We start from the raw sequence: 17,560 nt of genomic DNA on the forward strand, positions 1-17,560 counted from the left end.
ATTTAATCCATTCCTGTAGTTGTGAACCCATTGTAAGAAGGACCAAAATGAGGCTACTTCAGTTAAGGTGTGACCCACCTCATACAGGGTGGGCCTTAATCTGCTTACTGGAGTCCTTTACAAATGGAATGAATACAGAAAGAGAGAGAGAGAGAGAGAGAGAGAGAGAGAGAGAGAGAGAGAGAGAGAGAGAGAGAGAGAGAAAGCCATGGAAGCAAGAAGTTGAAAGCAATAAAACCCAGAAGGGAAGGAAGAGATCAGCAGAATGCTGCCATGTGCCTTGCCATGTGGCAGAGGAGTCAGGAATCACCAGCAGCCAGTCTTCAGGAATAAAGCCTTGCCTTGATTTGGACATTTTTCTCAGCCTCAAAACTGGAAGCCAATAAATTTCCATCGTTAAGCCAACCCATTTCATGATATCTACTTTCAGCATCTAGGAAACTAAAACAATTGTTTAATCAAACCCCAAGGTAACCAAAAAGAAAGTATTTCAAATATACAGAAATAGAAATGAAAAAAGGGATCAATCAATTATATCACAAAAGACCAACTATACACATAAGAAGGCTGCAATAAAGGAAAAGAGGGACAAAAATGATATAAGAAACAAAGGACAAAATGGCTGAAGTAAGTCCTGCCTCATAAGTAATTATGCAGCATGTAAATGGATTAAATTTTCTGATCAAAAGACATATATTGGCAGAATAGATAAAAAAGCATGAGCCAACTATATGTTGTTTACAAGAGACTCACCTTAGACCCAAAGACACAAATAGGTTGGAAGCGAAAGGAGGGGAAAAATATTCCATGCAAATAGTAACCAAAAGAAAGCTGAGGTGGTTAAACCAACATCAGACAAAATAGACTTTAAGTCAAAAACTGTTACAAAGAACAAAGAAGGACACTATATACTGATAAAAGGGTTAAACCACAAAGAAGATACAGCATTTATAAATGTATATGCATCTAATCACAGAGATCCAAAATACATGAAGCAAACATTGTCAATACTGAAGAAATAGATAGATCTACAATAATAGTTAGAGATTTCAGTACACCCCATTTCATACTGGATAGAAAATCTAGATAGAAAACCAATAGGGAAACAGAGGACTTGAACAATACTATAAATGAACTAAACCTAAGAGACGTATACAGAACACTACACCCAACAGTAGCAGAATACACATGCTTCTCAATTTCACATGGATCACTCTCCAGGAGAGACCACCTGTTAGGTCACAAATCAAGTCTCAATAAATTTAAAAAGATTGAAATTACACCAAGCATCTTCTCTGACCACAGTGGAATGAAGCTAGAAATCAATAACCAGAGGAAGCTGGAAAATTCATAAGTATGTGGAAATAAAAGAATACACCCTTAAACAATCAATGAGTCAAATAAGAAATCACAAGGGAAATAAGGAACTACCTTGAGATGAATGAAAATTAAAACACAACATACCAAAATACATGAGCTGCAGTAATGGCAGTACTCTAAGGAAATTTATAGCTATGAATGCCTATATTAAAAAAGAAAAATCTCAAATCAGTTACCTAACTTCACATCTGGAGAAACTAGAGCAAGAACAGCAAAATAAACTTAATGCTAGCAGAAGGTAAAAAATTATGAGAATTAGAACTCTGCAAATAAACTCACTACCCTACCCCCTTAGGGGACATGACTCCCAGGAGTGAAAATCTTGTGATTTGACCAGTGTATGGGCAAATAAGTAATAAAATAATGACAAAAAATATATAAATAATAGGGGGAAATAAGAAGTATGGGATGGTTTGGGAGTTCTTTTTTATTTTTACTTTTTTCTTTATTTTGGAGTAATGAAAATGTTCAAATACTGATTGTGGTAATGAATAAACAACTATATGATGATACTGTGAGCCACTGATTGTATACTTTGGATGGAATACATGGTTCATGAATATATCTCAGTAAAATTGCAATTTAAAAAATTAAGAGGATTAGAGCAGAGGTAAATGAAATAGAGAATAGAAAAACAATTGAATCAATGAAACCAAAAGCTGGTTCCTTGAAAAGATAAAAAAAAAATTTTTTTTGACAAATCTTTAGCTAGGATTGATACAGAAGAAAAGAGAGAAGACTCAAATAATAAAAATCTGAAATGATAGAAGGGACATTACAACCAGCCCCACAGAAACAAAAAAGATTTTAAGAGAAGACTATGAACAATTGTATGCCAACAAATTAAATACCCTAGATGAAATGGACAAATTCCTAGAAGCACACAAATTACCTATACTGACTCAAGAAGAAATGAAGGTTTCAACAGAACAATAATAAGTAAAGTGGTTTGAATTACTAGTAAAACCCTCTAAAGCCCAGACCCAGATGGCTTCACTGGGGAATTTTACCAAATATTCAAAGAATTAACACCAATACTGCTCAAACTCTTCCAAAAAAAAATTGAATTAGAGGAAACACTTCCCAATTCATTATTTGAGACCAGCATCACCCTCATAACAAAGCCAGTTAAAGATATTAAAAGAAAAGGAAATTACAGACCAAAATTCCTCATGAATATAGATGCAAAAATCCTCAACAAAATAACAGCAAACCAAATTCAACAGCACATTAAAAAAAATTATACACCATGATCAAGTGTGATTTATCCCAGGTATGTAAGGGTAGTTCAACATAAGAAAATCAATTAATGAAATATACTACATTAATTGAAAGGAGAAAAAAAATACATGATCATCTCAACAGACCATGAAAAAAAAATCCGGCACCCCTTCTTGACTAAAAAAAATGGGAAAACTAGAAATAGAAGGAAATATCCTTATCATGATAAAGGACATCTATGGAAAATTCACAGCTAACATCATACTCAATGGTGAAAGACTGAAAGCTTTCCTGATAAGATCAGGAACAAGACAAAGATGCCCAGTGTCACTACTGCTATTCAACACTGTATTAGAAGTTGTAACCAGTACAATTAGGCAAGAAAAAGAAATAAAAAGTATCCAAACTGGAAAGGAAGAAGTAAAACTCTTCTTATTTGCAGATGGCATGATCCTATATATAGAAAATACTGAAAAATCCACAATTATACTAGAGTTAATAAACACATCCAGCAAAGCTGGAGGAAACGAGATCAACATGCAAAAAACAGCTGTGTTTCTATACACTAGTAATGAAAAATGTGAAGAGGAAAACAAGAAAATAATTCCATTTCTAGTAGCAACTAAAAGAATCAAATATCTAGGAATAAATCTAACCAACTATGTAAAGGACTTAGACACAGAAAACTATAAAGCATTGCTGAAAGAAATTAAAGGATACCTAAATAAATGGAAGGTCATTCCATGTTCATGGATTAGAAGACTAAATATTGCTAAGATGTCAATTCTATCCAAAGTGATTCACAGATTCAATGTGATTCCAATCAAAATTGCAACAGACATAGTCACAAAAATGGAGAAGCCAGTTATCAAATTCATATGGCAGGGTATGGAGCCCTAAATAGCCAAAACCATCTTGAAAAAGAAGAACAAAGTTGGAGGACACACACTCATGATTTTAAAACTTATTACAAAGATAGAGTTATCACAAAAGTGTGGTACTGGCAAAGACATATAGACCAATGAAATCAAATTAAGAGTTCAGACATAACCCTCATACCTTTGGACAATTGATCTCTGACAAGCGTGCCAAGTGCACTGAGTGGAGAAAGAACAGTCTCTTCGACAAGTGGTGCTGGGGAAAACGGATAAGCAAAATAACGTAGGTGGACCCCTACCTCACATCATTTACAAAAAAATCAACTCAAAATTGATCAAGGACGTAAATATAAGAATTAAAACTATAAAACTCCTAGACGAAAACTGGGGGAACATCTCCAGGACCTTATGTTAGGTAGTAGTTTCTGAGACTTTACACCAAAAACACAAGCAACAAAAGAGAAAATAAATTGGGTTTACTCAAAATTTAAAACTTCTGTACATTAAAGGACTTTACCAATAAAGTAAAATGACAACCTATAGAATGGTAGAAAATATTTGGAACCATATATCTGATAAGGATTTGATATCCACATTATATAAAGAACTTCTACAGCTCAACGACAAAAAAACAACATAATTTTAAAAAGGATAAAAACTTGAATAGACATTTTTCCAAAACGATATACCAACAGTCAATAAAACATGAAAAATACATGAAAAGATGCTCAACATTTCCTGTTAGGAAAATGCAAATCAAATATAAATACCAACTCATACCCACTAGAATGGCTACTAATAAAAAATTGGGAAATAACGAGAGGATGTGGAAAAAAAGGAACACACGTTGTTAGGAATGTATGATGTACGGCAACTGTCGAAAACAATTTGGTGATTCCTCAGAAAGTTAAGTATAAAATTACCAAACGATCTGACAATCCCACTTCTCACTATATACTTAGAAGAATTAAAAGTTAGGAACTCAAACAGATATTTGCACACCGATGTTTATAGCAACATTATTTATAATTGCCAAAAAACAGAAGTAACCTGAGTCCCATCAACAGATGAATGGATAAACAAAATGTGGTACATTCATAAAATGGAAAATTACTCATCAGTAAAAAGGAATGAAGTTCTGATGCATGCCACAACATGGATGAACCTTGAAGACATCATGTTGCGTGAAATAAGCCAGACACAAAAGGACAAATATTGCATGATTTCACAGATGAAATAAGCAGAATAAGTAAATTTATAAAGTCAGTAATTAGAATAAAGGCTTCCAGGGTGGGGGTGGGGAAATGGGGAGTTAATGTTTAATTGGTACAGAATTTCTGTTTGGGGTGATGAAAAAGTTTTGGCAATAGATGATGGTGATGGAGGCACCGCTCTGCAAATATAATTAACACCCCTGAATTACATATTTGAAAAGGGATAAAAAGGGAAATTTTAAGTTGTATGTAAGTGTGGTAGTTATAGCTATGTACCCCAGAAAAACATGTTCTTAAATTTAATCCATTCCCGTGGGTGTGAGCACATTGTAAGCAGGATCTTTTTGAAGTTACTTCAATTAAGGTGTTGCCTAGCTGTATCAGGATGAGTCTTAATCCCAGTACTGGGGGCCTTATAGGGAAGGTCACAGAGAGAGAAAGCTAGAGGGAATAGCCAGAAGCCGAAAGTCAATGGAACCTGGAAGAGAAAGGAGGTGCCAGCAGAAGCCGCCATGTGCATTACAATGTGACAGACCAGTCATGGACCAAGGGATCGCTGGCAGCCAGCCCCAGAACAGCAGAGTCTTCTGGGAGAAAGTATCACCTTGATTTGGATTTCTCCTAGCCTCAAAACCATGAGCCAATACATTCCCATTGTTTAAACCAACCCATTGCATGGTATTTATTTTGGCAGCTAGGAAACTAAAACAATAAGTTATTACACATATGCAAAAAAAAAAAACCACAGCACTGTATAACACAAAGAGTGAACCCTAATGTAAATGGTGGGCTAAAGATAAATTATAATTATAATGTTATTTCATCAATTTTAACAAAACCATCCTAATGCAATATGTTAATAATAGGGCAAACTGCATGAGTAAGAAGGGGGGTATATGGGAACTCAGTACTTTCTGCATGATGTTTCTGAAAATCTATAACTGCTCTAATAAAAAATAAATTTAGATGTCCTTATCATCCTTCTATTGATTGAATTCAGATTTTTTGCTTCACTCATTTAATCCAAGTGCTTAGAACAAAGTCTAACTCCCACTTTGAAGGGATTAGGTGCATCCAGATTGAAGGGCTAAAACAAAGACCCAGTTTTAAGGAGAAGGAGAAATGAAACACAGAGAAGCACCATTCTAGCAAGCAATAGGCAGCAATCTTCATTCTGTGCTTCTAATGAAGAGAGAAGGTACAAAAAGATAAAGGTTCTGCATACATACTTTATTAAGCCATCTTCCATGTAAATATCAGCATAAAAGGACTGATCATCATTGACGATTCTGCCTCCTTTGATAAGAAGACGGTCACTCTAGAAAAGAAGGAAAACATAAGTCATTCTCAGAGAAGAGAGGCCTGCCAAAGTTTCCCAATTCATTGTTCTACAGGTCTAAAAGGAATAAATTTATTAAAGACATTTGTGTGCTCAATTCACTAATATTTGAACTGGTGTATTTGCTGGAGATCCAGTCTTTCTTGTTTGCCTGCAATTCAATTTTTTCTGGAGATTTGCCTCTTGCTTCTGCAACCTACCATATTCTCCTGTAAGCACATCTGCTTATATAGTTTTTTCTGATTCAGCAAGCAATAAATACGTAAAGTGGGAAAACATGTACCTCGGATTCTAGCACCTTGTCTGGTATTCCTTTGGTACTCGATTTTCTCAAAAATGGAACTTAGGATCAAGCATACAGTGAAACCAGCTTTTAAAAAGTATGACATGGGGACATGTTCAGATCATGCATGTTATGTTAAAAAAATCAGATATTTATACATGCCTGCACAAATACCCAAAGTTGGAAAATGTATAAGAAAACCACTAGTTGGAAATAAGATAAAATATCCATAGTAGTTAACTCAAGGTGGGGAAATTATGTAGGATTTATATTTGCTTCAATATATGCAGTTTTTCTCATGTTTTCAGAAATATATTTCCTTATTTTATTATAAGAAAAATAAAAGTTTTTTTCAAATTGCAACTTAGACAAAATTTGGAAAAGTGATCCAACTTTGGAGAGGTAGCACACTAATCACGCAGGGACTGGTAGGAGTTTGGGTTTGAATGAAAATGCACTCAGAAACAAGGAAAGCTTACGAGCAGAGGAGTGCAGACACGGGAAAAGAAGGCAGTTCTGGACTGTACTGCTCAGGGTAAATGTTCTCTATGTCTATTTGACTATGGGATTAAGGGTCATTGATTCAGACAGGGACCTTGAGTAGGGAGACTTCATATTTAGGACTAACATGATCATTCCTTTGATGCAGATTCTGTGGCTCCTGTTTGAGAACTCTTTCAAAGAGGATATGGGTATTATGGGGAAGCCCCACAAACAAGCTGACTTCTGAGTTCAGAAATAAAATGGTGTGAACAGTGTCTGGAAATGAGAGTTGAAGCTAAAGCTCATGTGGGGCACGGAAAATTACCACTTAGGTTCTCCTGCTTCCAGAGTATTGCGTGAGAATAAGAACTTTCATCATGTCATATTGTCAGGGGAGAGGATTTTTAAAAGATACAGATCCATGAGGCATTTAAAAAAGTACATATGTGGCAAGGAAGACGTGCTAATGAGGGAAAGCAGACTCCTACCATGCGTGTTCTACAAGTCCTCATTACCTGGTCTCTGCCAATATGCCCACCCTCATCTCGATCATGCATTACTGCACATTTTAAATCATGGCAAAACTAAGAAACATGTAGGGTTCTTCTTACGTATCAGGCTCTCTGGCTATTACACCATTGCAAAAATATTCTCTCTGCCTTCTCATTTGCTCACTTGACATCCAAGAACCAACCTCTCCTTCTTCAAACCTCAGGTCACAAGATTGTTCTCCTAGGATGTATCACCTGATTTACCCAGCAAGGTTCACCTGTTCCCTCTGCCATTTAATTGAATAACTATACACTTTTAAAATAGCTGGTTTTATGTTCAATTGTCTCTGAAGTAGACCAAAAACTCCTTTAGTCTTAGAACCATGTGTCTTTTGATCTTTTTACCTTAATTCCTGGAGCACATCCTAGACAGCTGTTAAATATTGGTCAAAGGAGTGGATAAAAGGCAGGCACAGGATGTTGTATTATATCAGCATGATAGAAGGACCAGCTGAGTTAGCAAATATGTGAACTGGACTTTTAAAGAAAAAAAAAATGAAGAGTGCAATCTACTTAAAACAGTACTGCAAATTTTATGATACAGTACTAGGAGTATGGTTCCCAAATAGTGTGCATGGTACGAAAATATAGGTTCACAGACCCTGTTCTACGACACCAAGTCTGCACTTCTATAAACTCCATAGATGGCTCCTATGTAGCCATTCAGCCATCCCAGTACCAAAGCACAGACCAGCAGAGGATTCACTGTCCCACAGAACTCTCACAGTTCTGTGCAGCCATGAAGGTGACAGAATCATCTCCAACAGGAGCTTCATTATAAGAATCTCAGTAGCTGTAGGAGTTCCCTCTCATGGCTCAATATTATCTTTCCAGCAAAGAGCTGAACTAAACTGGTTTGTGGAAAGGGGCCAGTTTCTGCCTGACCTGAGACTAGATATGAAATAGGACCATTCAATTGCCTAAGGACAACCAGCCCTGAGCCAACGGTGTGATCATCTCTTCCTTCAAAAAGTATCAAATGTCAGCAAAGGGGCCAAAGCTATCTGAGGCTCTCTGCATATCAGAGAGATAGTAAGAACTGATCCAAGTGGAATTAACACCATTGAGAAGGCAGTCATCGAAAACTCTTCAGCTGGTAATTAAATAAACCCTCTCTGGCTCAATAATTACAGATCTTAACTGATAGAGCTGAAAGATGAATTAAAGGCCTGGTGTAAGTTTCAGAGCATGGAGTAACAAGATCCCTGCTCATTGGCTAATAAGTATTAATATTATTATTTGTTTTCATCATGCCTAGCAGAAGCATCAAAACAGAATTTGCAGAGCTCAAACAAATGCTATCCCCAGGGGTCTGCAGCCTGCCCCCCTCCCCAAACCACTTTATTAATTTTAACACCTCCCATGCATGTGGGATCCACTATAAAGGGCAGCCTGGACAAACCAATCCTCAGACACAGAGGAGTTTGAAAGACAGTATTTGGGCTTGTCACTGAGGAATGTGAGTGTTGGGTATGACCATAACTACTGACCACCCCCAGGCCACACAAAACCAAATCTCACCGGACACAGAAAATGCTTGTCTGTGAACTCATGGGCCAGCCATGTAGATTAACACATGCTGGGGGCAACGCCAATGAGATGAACAAATCCTACATCTGTGATTAAAAGTCATCCTAACGAGGTTAGAGAGGACGAGTGAATGTGAGTTTGTGAGGCTCTTTACTTTCTGTTCATGGCAGCTGAAACCACCAATGATTTGACACCTGAGGAGTTAAAATGATCTAAATTGGAGCTTACCCGTCTTTGCCATGTAATGACGCACATAAGGGACAATGATATTTCTAGAGCATGCTGGGGTAATCTGGAGGGTATCTGAAACCCAGAATGAAGTTATTCAGAGTACAAAACAACCAGCGGGCACTCTGGCTGCCTTAGGCCTGCCTGGGCACCAAGGGCTGAGCGTGTATGAGGGTCTTGTCACACAGCGGGGAGCCAGGCATACCAGCTGGCAGACTGGAGTCCAGCTGGGTCCCTGAACTACTGGGATAATCACTCCCACTTAACTAGGAGACTTAGGTGGGAGATCACTTAACTAGTTGTGTGATATTGGGTTAGGCATTAACCTTACAGAGCCTCAATCTTTTCATTAGTCCAGAGTATACAATACCTAGCTCCCCTCACCTCACCAGGAATAAATGAGGGGTAACAAGAAAATGTATGTGTGTAAGTGTGTGTGCACAGCTATACAGATAGCACACAGCAAACACCTCAGAAATATTATAGTTATTCTATGAATATTATTTCTAGTGCTTTAAACTTTTAAAAACTTCTAGAAGTATGTTAGACAGATACTACTGTTCCCGTTTTCCAGATGCGAAGATATACACAGAGAGGTTGAATGACTTGCCCCAGGTGACAGAGGTGATAGTTCCAGTCGGGATTAAATCCAGGTCTCCCACCTCCTGGCACTGCACTGATTTCTACCCCAGAGCACCATCCCAATTGTACTTAGACCTTACAAAAAGTGGCTCTTTCTGAAAGGGCTCTCTCCTCTGAGTAACACTGAATTTTACTCTCCCAGTGCTGAAGCCATTGACCAGTTATCTGTAGTATGTAATTCAGGAATCCAAAAACTCTTTCAAGCCACTACTAACAAAATTAGTGCATTAATCTGTCCCTTATGGTCTGAATGCATTAATGCAGCTTACACAAGGACCCAATTTACCATGCCAAGTAGCTCAAACCCTGAAAGTCCGATAAAAGGCCAACCTTTTGTTAATGATTAGCAAACTTGACTACAAAAAATCTGGAGTTTACAAGAGAAAGGGAAAGAAAGATAAATGAAGGGAGTAAGAAAAGAAAAAGAGGGGGAGAAAGTGAGAGAAAGAAAGAAAGAGAAAAAGAAAAGGAAGGTGGGAGAGGAGGAGGGAGGGAGGGAAGGAAGGAAGGAAGGAGAGAGGAAGGGAGGAAGGGGAGAGAAAGAAAGAAAAAGGGAGGGAGGGAGGGAGGGAGGAAAAACCAAGAGAAAGAAAGGGGGAGGGGAGGGAAAAGAAGGGAAGGGAGAGGGAAGGGAGGGAGGGATGGTAGACAAGGAGAGGGGAGGAGAGGAAACAGGAAGGGAGGGGAGGAGATAAATCCTGTAACAAGAGACGTTGTTAAGAATGAACCTGATTCGAACTAGAACAGGGAATGACGGGGCAGAATCTTCAACCCAAATCTACTAGACATAATGATTCCCATTTTTGTTTTCCTACCATAGCCTTCAGCTTTAAGAACCTAAATGACCACCTCCTTCTATCTGAGGTAACGAGACTATGCCTCCCAGAGAAAGGAGAGCCCTCCATGGATTCTCCCAGTCAATAAAGTCAGCCTGAGAGCAGTACTAAAGGCACATCTGTTCTATGCTGTGTAGACACTCCAGCAGCTCAGGATAAAAACTAGAATCCTATGAAAATAAAAAGAAGATATAAAAAGTCTTCCGAAATCTAAGCTGGTTCAGATAAATCACAAAGTATGGACTCTGACCCTCAGTGGGGATTCAAGTTTTCTTAAAAGCCCAGATGAAGGCTCAAGTGTTCATTCATGATAGATTCCCATTTGGGTAATTAGATTTTACTCCCTAAAAACACTCTAACTCTTAAGAATACATCAGATTGGATAGGCCATATGGACGAATTCTCACTGATTTTCTTCCCCAAAGCAGTATTATTTAAAGAAGAGAGTGAAAACCAGGCTTTCTAAGATAGTCCGGTTGACTCCAGGTGGTATTCAGGAAAAAGTACTGGAGAAACTAAGGAGACGAGAGTTCTCACCCTGGTTCTGCCAATAAACCTGCAACCTTGGGCGAGACGCAGACCTGAGTTTGAATTCTAGCACTAACACTACCTGTATGAATGGGCAAATGGCTTTACCTCTCTGGACTTTAGTTACCTCATCTGTGAAACAGAAACAATGATACCTTTCTCTTAGGGAGCTGCTAAGTATTACGGGGAATACTACAATACAAAGGGCTGAGCCCTCTACCTGGCACATTGTAAATGCTCAATAAATAGGAGCTACAGCCATCATTATTATTCCTTACAATTGTAACTGGCCAGTGTACAAGTTCTGGCTTACAAATGCTCAGAGAGAACTGAACTAATACTTTGTTAGTCAAAATATAACAGACCTTGCCATAAAGGGAATTCCCGAGATGCCAGTTCCCAGCCAACCCTCAGCAATTGTTCTCGGCTCCTGCTACCAGCACTCAAGGTCAGCCAAGACTTCCTCTTCAAAACTACCCCTGCAGGGCAAGTTCCCATGGCCCTTCCAGTCATTCTCTTCTGGAAAGAAGCCCTCAGGAGGAGATAAAAATCTGCTGGCTCTCTCCCAGTAGGAATGGAGAGTGGCTGGCAAGTTCTTAAACCTGCCCCCACACCCACCCTCCGTACTCAATGCATGGATCTGTTTCTAGAACCCTCAAAGGCAAACACACCATGGAGACAAAGAGAAAGAGAAAGGCCTGAGAGAAGATAGACATCTTGAAGAGCAATGTGGTTTCTTGGTTCTGAGTTCTTACTGACACCAGGCATAGTTTTACAGGATTGGCTGTTCCAAATCTCTTAACTGCTGTGATGAGAATCTGAAAAGCACTCCTCCTTTCTCTCATCATCCAAACATACTTGTGGGCACTGAGATGTACTGGATTGAATGGAGGTAAACCTGGGGCACTCCCTTCAAAACACAACCAACTAAGCAGAATACATACTAAATGGAAAGCACTTTTTTTCACTTTATTGTTTGGTGGGGTTTGGCTCAAACAGTACTATTTCCTGGGTGACAGAACTCAAGGTAAGAAAAGTAGAAGAGTGCAAGAAGCATTTGCCAAAGGCAGGGTTAACCAGGGCAGGGAGGTTGCTCAGCCTTCTGAGCTGGGACATCAAAGCCAGCTATGTGCATACCTCTGTCCCCAGAACGCCACGTTTCCATTCTAAAAATGAAATTATCAAAGGGCCAGACAAGTGACATGCCCTCAGGGAGAGGGGGAGTGAACTGTGGAGAACACCTTAATCCCACCCCCAGATAATGGTGTCTCAGGCTTCGACAGGGACCCAGACACAGATAAGCACAGTGGATGGCCGGGTCAGGAAGGAGAGGCTGGGGAGGGGAGGGAGATGCCACAAAGCCACCCCATCCTCAAGCAGGCAAAGTCAGTGGGGTGTGTGTAGCCCAAACCTTAGTCACTGTGCGTACCTTCATGATACTTGACTGCACTGTCAAATGTAATCAAATGTTTGACAAACTGTATGGTTATTTTCTTAAATGTAATCCTTAAATAAATGTATTTTTAAAGTAAACTCTTTCTTATGCCTATAAATCATAAGCTGGTATCACTTGCCAAAGATAGTCACTAAACCTAGGAATGAAGACAACAAAAACATACACAAAGTTTGGCTTCATTCTGCTGCCTTCAGAAGGATTCTAAAGGATGAGCTGAGGTCTGCTATCTTTATTAAAAAGGGAGATTATCAAGCCTCAGGGAGGAGTTAAAGAGAGACTAGCATCAAACTGAGATGGTTTCCTTGATCCACTCAGAGGTTTGAAAAAGTATTAGATAGGAGACAAAATTTTTCACTGTATGATTCAACGTTACTTAATGGCCTTTTCTAAAATCACCTAAAATGATCTAATGCAACTGCAGGAATAGCATTCCTGCCCTTGAAACATGAGCCAACTGGGCCAACAAGAACCTGACAGAAGCAGAAGCAAACATCTCCCAGGTACATGGGCATCACAGCAGAGGGAGATTATTAGGGATCATCTATCTCCATGTCAGCAAGATTGAAGGGAAGAGGAATGGGGGGAAAAGGCAGTGTGGGGTGGGGTCAAGTGTGGGAACAAACATTCCTCCTCAGAAAACAGTACCTGTGGATCTGGGTTGAAGAGGAAATGTTGCGCATCTTTAGCTGGGTTTTGGGGACGGGTATTCTTACTGGATGGAAAAAGGCTTCTGCCTGGGATGGAACCAGCCCTAATAGCAATTTGAGGAGCCACCCAGGATGGTAGGTAGTGTAGGCAGTAAATAAGGGAGTTAGGAAGCCAGTGCTGCATTAGCATCCCTGCCCCTAGCCTACTGTGTGGCTTGAAGCAAGCGAGGAGCCCTCTCTGGTCCTCAGCTTCCTCGGCTGAGTGAAAGCATAGCTCTCTGAAAAGGACCTTATGGAGTCAGGAGAACCATGTGTCCTTTCTGGACCTGTTTATGTACCTGTAAAACACAGAAAATAATGCCTACCTCACAGGGCTATCGTGGGAATTAAATGTCATAATGCAGGGTCTAACACTTAGAGAAAGCTCCATATGTGGTAGACACTATGAATACTATTATAACTACTACTATTACCACTACTATGTTATTCCTCTTGTTATATAGACATACAATTAAAGTCAAATCCCAATTGCCGTACTAATGTAAGGTAGTTATTGTTATATATAAGCTGCCCGAGAGATGTGTTTTTGCTCAGGACTAGAGTTATATAGTAAAGTATGGACTGAAAAAAAGTCAGTGCTTTAGAGAACTCATTCATGCCCGTCTTTGGTCTGGATTTGCACAAGAGCTTTGTGTTTTGTTTATTACTTTTTTGTTTTGTTTTGCATTGCTGCTTTTTAGGCCTCAAGCACATGTGCTCTGGGTGAAAGCTCTTTGTACGCATGTAGACCAGAGAACTGGGATCCAGCTTTGTTCAAACAAGATCCCATGTCCCGTGAGCCATGAGTCTGCATGAAAGCCAGACACCTACTCCTTCAGGAAGGAGTGCCTGAAATTTCAACCCAGCCTTTGATTCTAAGGATAAACGGGCTTAATAATTCATTCCTGAAACATATACTTGTCTGAGTACGGCCATGATGGAGAAGCAAAGACGAAATGGTAGGGAAAACAAGCTATGAACACAAATTATAATGTGGGGCTGAAGGAGAAAGGGAGAAAATCCTTTTGTCCTAAAGTAGGGTTCACAGAGGCCATCTTTGAGGTGGGCCTTGGGAAAGTGGCTAATCTGGGAAGTCAGTTATGAACAGGAGGCAATTCTGATCAGAGTTGGGGAGCAATAATTCATAGGTAACATTCACCAGACACTTCTTATGTGCCAAAAGCTGTTAGGAGCTTTACATGCATGCTGTACAAATAATCCTCAACAAAATGCTATGAATTATGTGTTGTCATTATCCCCATTTAATTGATGAAAAAACTGAAGCATAGAGAAGTTACCTCACTTGTCTAAGCCACATGCCCAGTCGTTGGGAGCATCAAGTACAACAATCCCAGAAACGCATTTCAGTGGGAAATTGTAGAGCTGGGAAGGGTCCCTGATGTTTAGGATATGAGAATGGTGGGATGCGAGAAATGGCCAGCTAGAGAGTTTGACCTTCATTCTATCAGTAGTGGGAACCTAGGAAAGATTTTGGAAAAATGAATAAAATATTCAAAAAGATTAAAATGGCAGAATGGCTATGATGGAGATAAAGAAAGGAATAATAGAAAATAACTGCAAGAGGCAGAAAAAAATAATTAGGAAATAACTTCTATTACTCAGGGTGCCAGCAGGAAACAGATGGAATATTCACATTGGGATATATAAGGAGAATTTGACAAAGAGATTATTTACCAAGGTGTGGGCATACCCTAGGGAAACTAAATGGCTGTGCAGCATCCAGAGCCTACCAACAGCAGGGAGCCATCCCCATCCCCAGGCTGAAGGGCATAAAGGGAGGGAGAGGTTCCCAGAACTGGAGAGGCCGGCCTGACCTGAGCTGTGGCCTTCAGAAGAGGGATGCAGACAACCCACCACAACCCAGCAGGAAGGAAATCAGGACGCATCCTGACTTCACTGTTCACCCTCCTTCCAATCTCCTACTGGTACCCCATGAACTAACCTAACTAGAAGCCCAAGAGCATACTGATGTCATCCATACAGGTCCAGGGCAGGAAGTTGGATAGAAAGGGATGGAGAGGGTATCTAAAGAGTTAAAAAGAAAATATCCAGCCCAGACCCTGAATATCCAACAATGCAGCATGATTTAATAAACTGCAATACAACCGTATTATGGATTATTAAGCAGCTCTTTTTAAGATGGGTTAAATCTGTATCTAGGAACTGAAGAAATAGCTAAAAAAAGTTATAGACCAGTGTAGAACATATGATCATATCCTTGCAAAAGCAAACAAAAAAATACTATATGTAAATATGTTTATTATGTTTTTAGGTGAGCATGAAAATGGTCCGGAAAGACATAAACCAACTTATTAACATTAGGTGTGATGAGAGGAAGGGATATAGAGGGAACAGGTATGGGGACCTTAATTTTTTTCTTCTCTCCCTCCTTTATTTATTTATTTACATCACTTCTTAGGTTGCACAATGCATATGCCTCTTTGTAACTTCTAAAGAGGGATTTAACAAAGAAAATTATAAAAAGGAAAAATAAGGTGACTGATATGGTCCAATGGGAAAGCAAGAATATAGATTAGAAAATGCACAGCAGAGGAAAGCTTGAATAGACTTAGCAACTGAAAAGGAATGGAATAGGAAAAACAAATTCCTTTTTTTTATTTTCTTTGGAAACGTCTTTTTTATTTTTTGATAAATAAAGTTAACTAAAAAAGAAAAGGAATGGAAAGTGATGTGCCAAAGTCAACCAAAGTTTCAAGGCAGGGAAGACCGTGAAGGATCCATTAACAAAAACAGGAGAACAGAAAGAGGAGTAACAAAACTGAGGCACAAAACTACGAATAATAATGTTGAGGTGCTGGTCAACCATGTAGTAAGTAGTTAGAAATGGGGACCTGGCATTTAGGAGGATGGCCAGGTAGGTGTGGGGTGAATGCCACACTGAAAATGGCCACCCAACTGAAAGGCAACAAAGGAAAGAATGCCCCTGGAGTTGGAGTCAGGAGCCCTAGATTCTAGCACAGCTCAATGACCCTCAGCAAATCAGCCTCTCTGGGCTGCTGTACCATGAATGACACCCACCTCTCTCTTCTAGAAGCAGTTCTCCTCTTTTATCATCTCTGACTGACAGCTGACTGCCACTGGGCCTTTACAGTGCCAGGGAAGCCTAGTGAATTCCCACCCTATTGTTTCTCAGAAACAAGAAACCCTTTCACCAAATCTGAAAGCCAGCCAAAATGCAATTCCCGGAGGAGGAATGCAGGCTCAGGCCTTGGAATGTGTGAGTGGCACCTTCCAATGGCAGGCAATTGCTCCCCATTTATTTGTGAAGGCCACAAGGGATTCTTCTCCAAGTCTGACCTTATACTTTTAAAGCTGGCAAGGGCTGCTTGGGGACTGTGGTTTTAAGCACACAACCAATGGCTTATGCAACTTCCTAAAACTGCCCCGTGCTGGATGTGTTTAAGAGAACAGATAGCTGCCTCAGAGCTCACACCATGCTGCAGGGAAAGGGGTCCTTGGAGAGAGCATGGGAGGGAGGACCTGTTTCCAAGACCAGGGATGTCCTCCAGTTTGCTTTGCCTTGGAATCCAGACATCAGGGATTGAGTCTGTACAGGGGAGCAAAGAAGGGCCTCCTCATTCACTCTGCAGCTAAAAACCCACGTAGAAAGTCAACGCCAGAGAAGCCGCTGGAAGGGTGGAGAAGAGAAGGGCCTTAGAGACACAGTCCTGCGTGTAAAAGGAAGAGATTGATATCCACCCCAAAGGAGTGCCGTGAGGATTAGGCCCAGATGCTGGCACATAGAAGGTGCTCAATAAATACGGTTCTTTTAAAAACTAGGACCCAAAACTTCTCAGGTCAATGCCTCCACTTGGATGCCTACCCACTCTCTCCTCTAGGCCCAAAAAAGTAGCTTGACTTTTAATTTCTTTTTAGTTCATATCAACGTCTTCATTCAAGGACCAAACCCATTTTCTAAGAAGGAATATGGGGTGGGGAGAGGATAGAGGAGTTCACCTTTTTTTCTGGCTCTTTCTTCACATAAGAAGCAGACAGTGATGTCTGATTCTCTTGGTCACGGCCTTCTATTTATCTGTCTAGAAACCTGTATATCCACTGCTTTGCTTTCATTTGCAAGATAGGTGGTTATTAAGCAGTGACTATTTTTTAACTCGGTTCTGAATTCTGTAATTTCCCCCAGGTTTTATTGACAGAGAAAACTGCAGATGCTGATGTGTGAACAAGATCTCCAAGAGGTCAGGCAGATCTTGATGACATGAATCCTTGAAATAAACACAGATGAGGCACCATTTAAAAATAATC

General features: G+C 39.8%; 1 protein-coding gene across 2 annotated transcripts in view; it reads right to left on the reverse strand.

The window, feature by feature from the left end:
- DPYSL3 (dihydropyrimidinase like 3) overlaps window positions 1-17,560 on the reverse strand; it is a 129,920-nt gene that overhangs the window by 53,965 nt on the left and 58,395 nt on the right. For both annotated transcript variants that reach the window (XM_037801399.1, XM_037801400.1), the window contains exon 2: window positions 5,923-6,011. In XM_037801399.1, coding sequence (XP_037657327.1) covers window positions 5,923-6,011 — 89 coding nt within the window. The remainder of the gene's footprint in view (window positions 1-5,922; window positions 6,012-17,560) is intronic.

Source organism: Choloepus didactylus, chromosome 13 (genome assembly GCF_015220235.1).
Source record: "Choloepus didactylus isolate mChoDid1 chromosome 13, mChoDid1.pri, whole genome shotgun sequence".
NCBI lineage: Eukaryota > Metazoa > Chordata > Mammalia > Pilosa > Megalonychidae > Choloepus > Choloepus didactylus.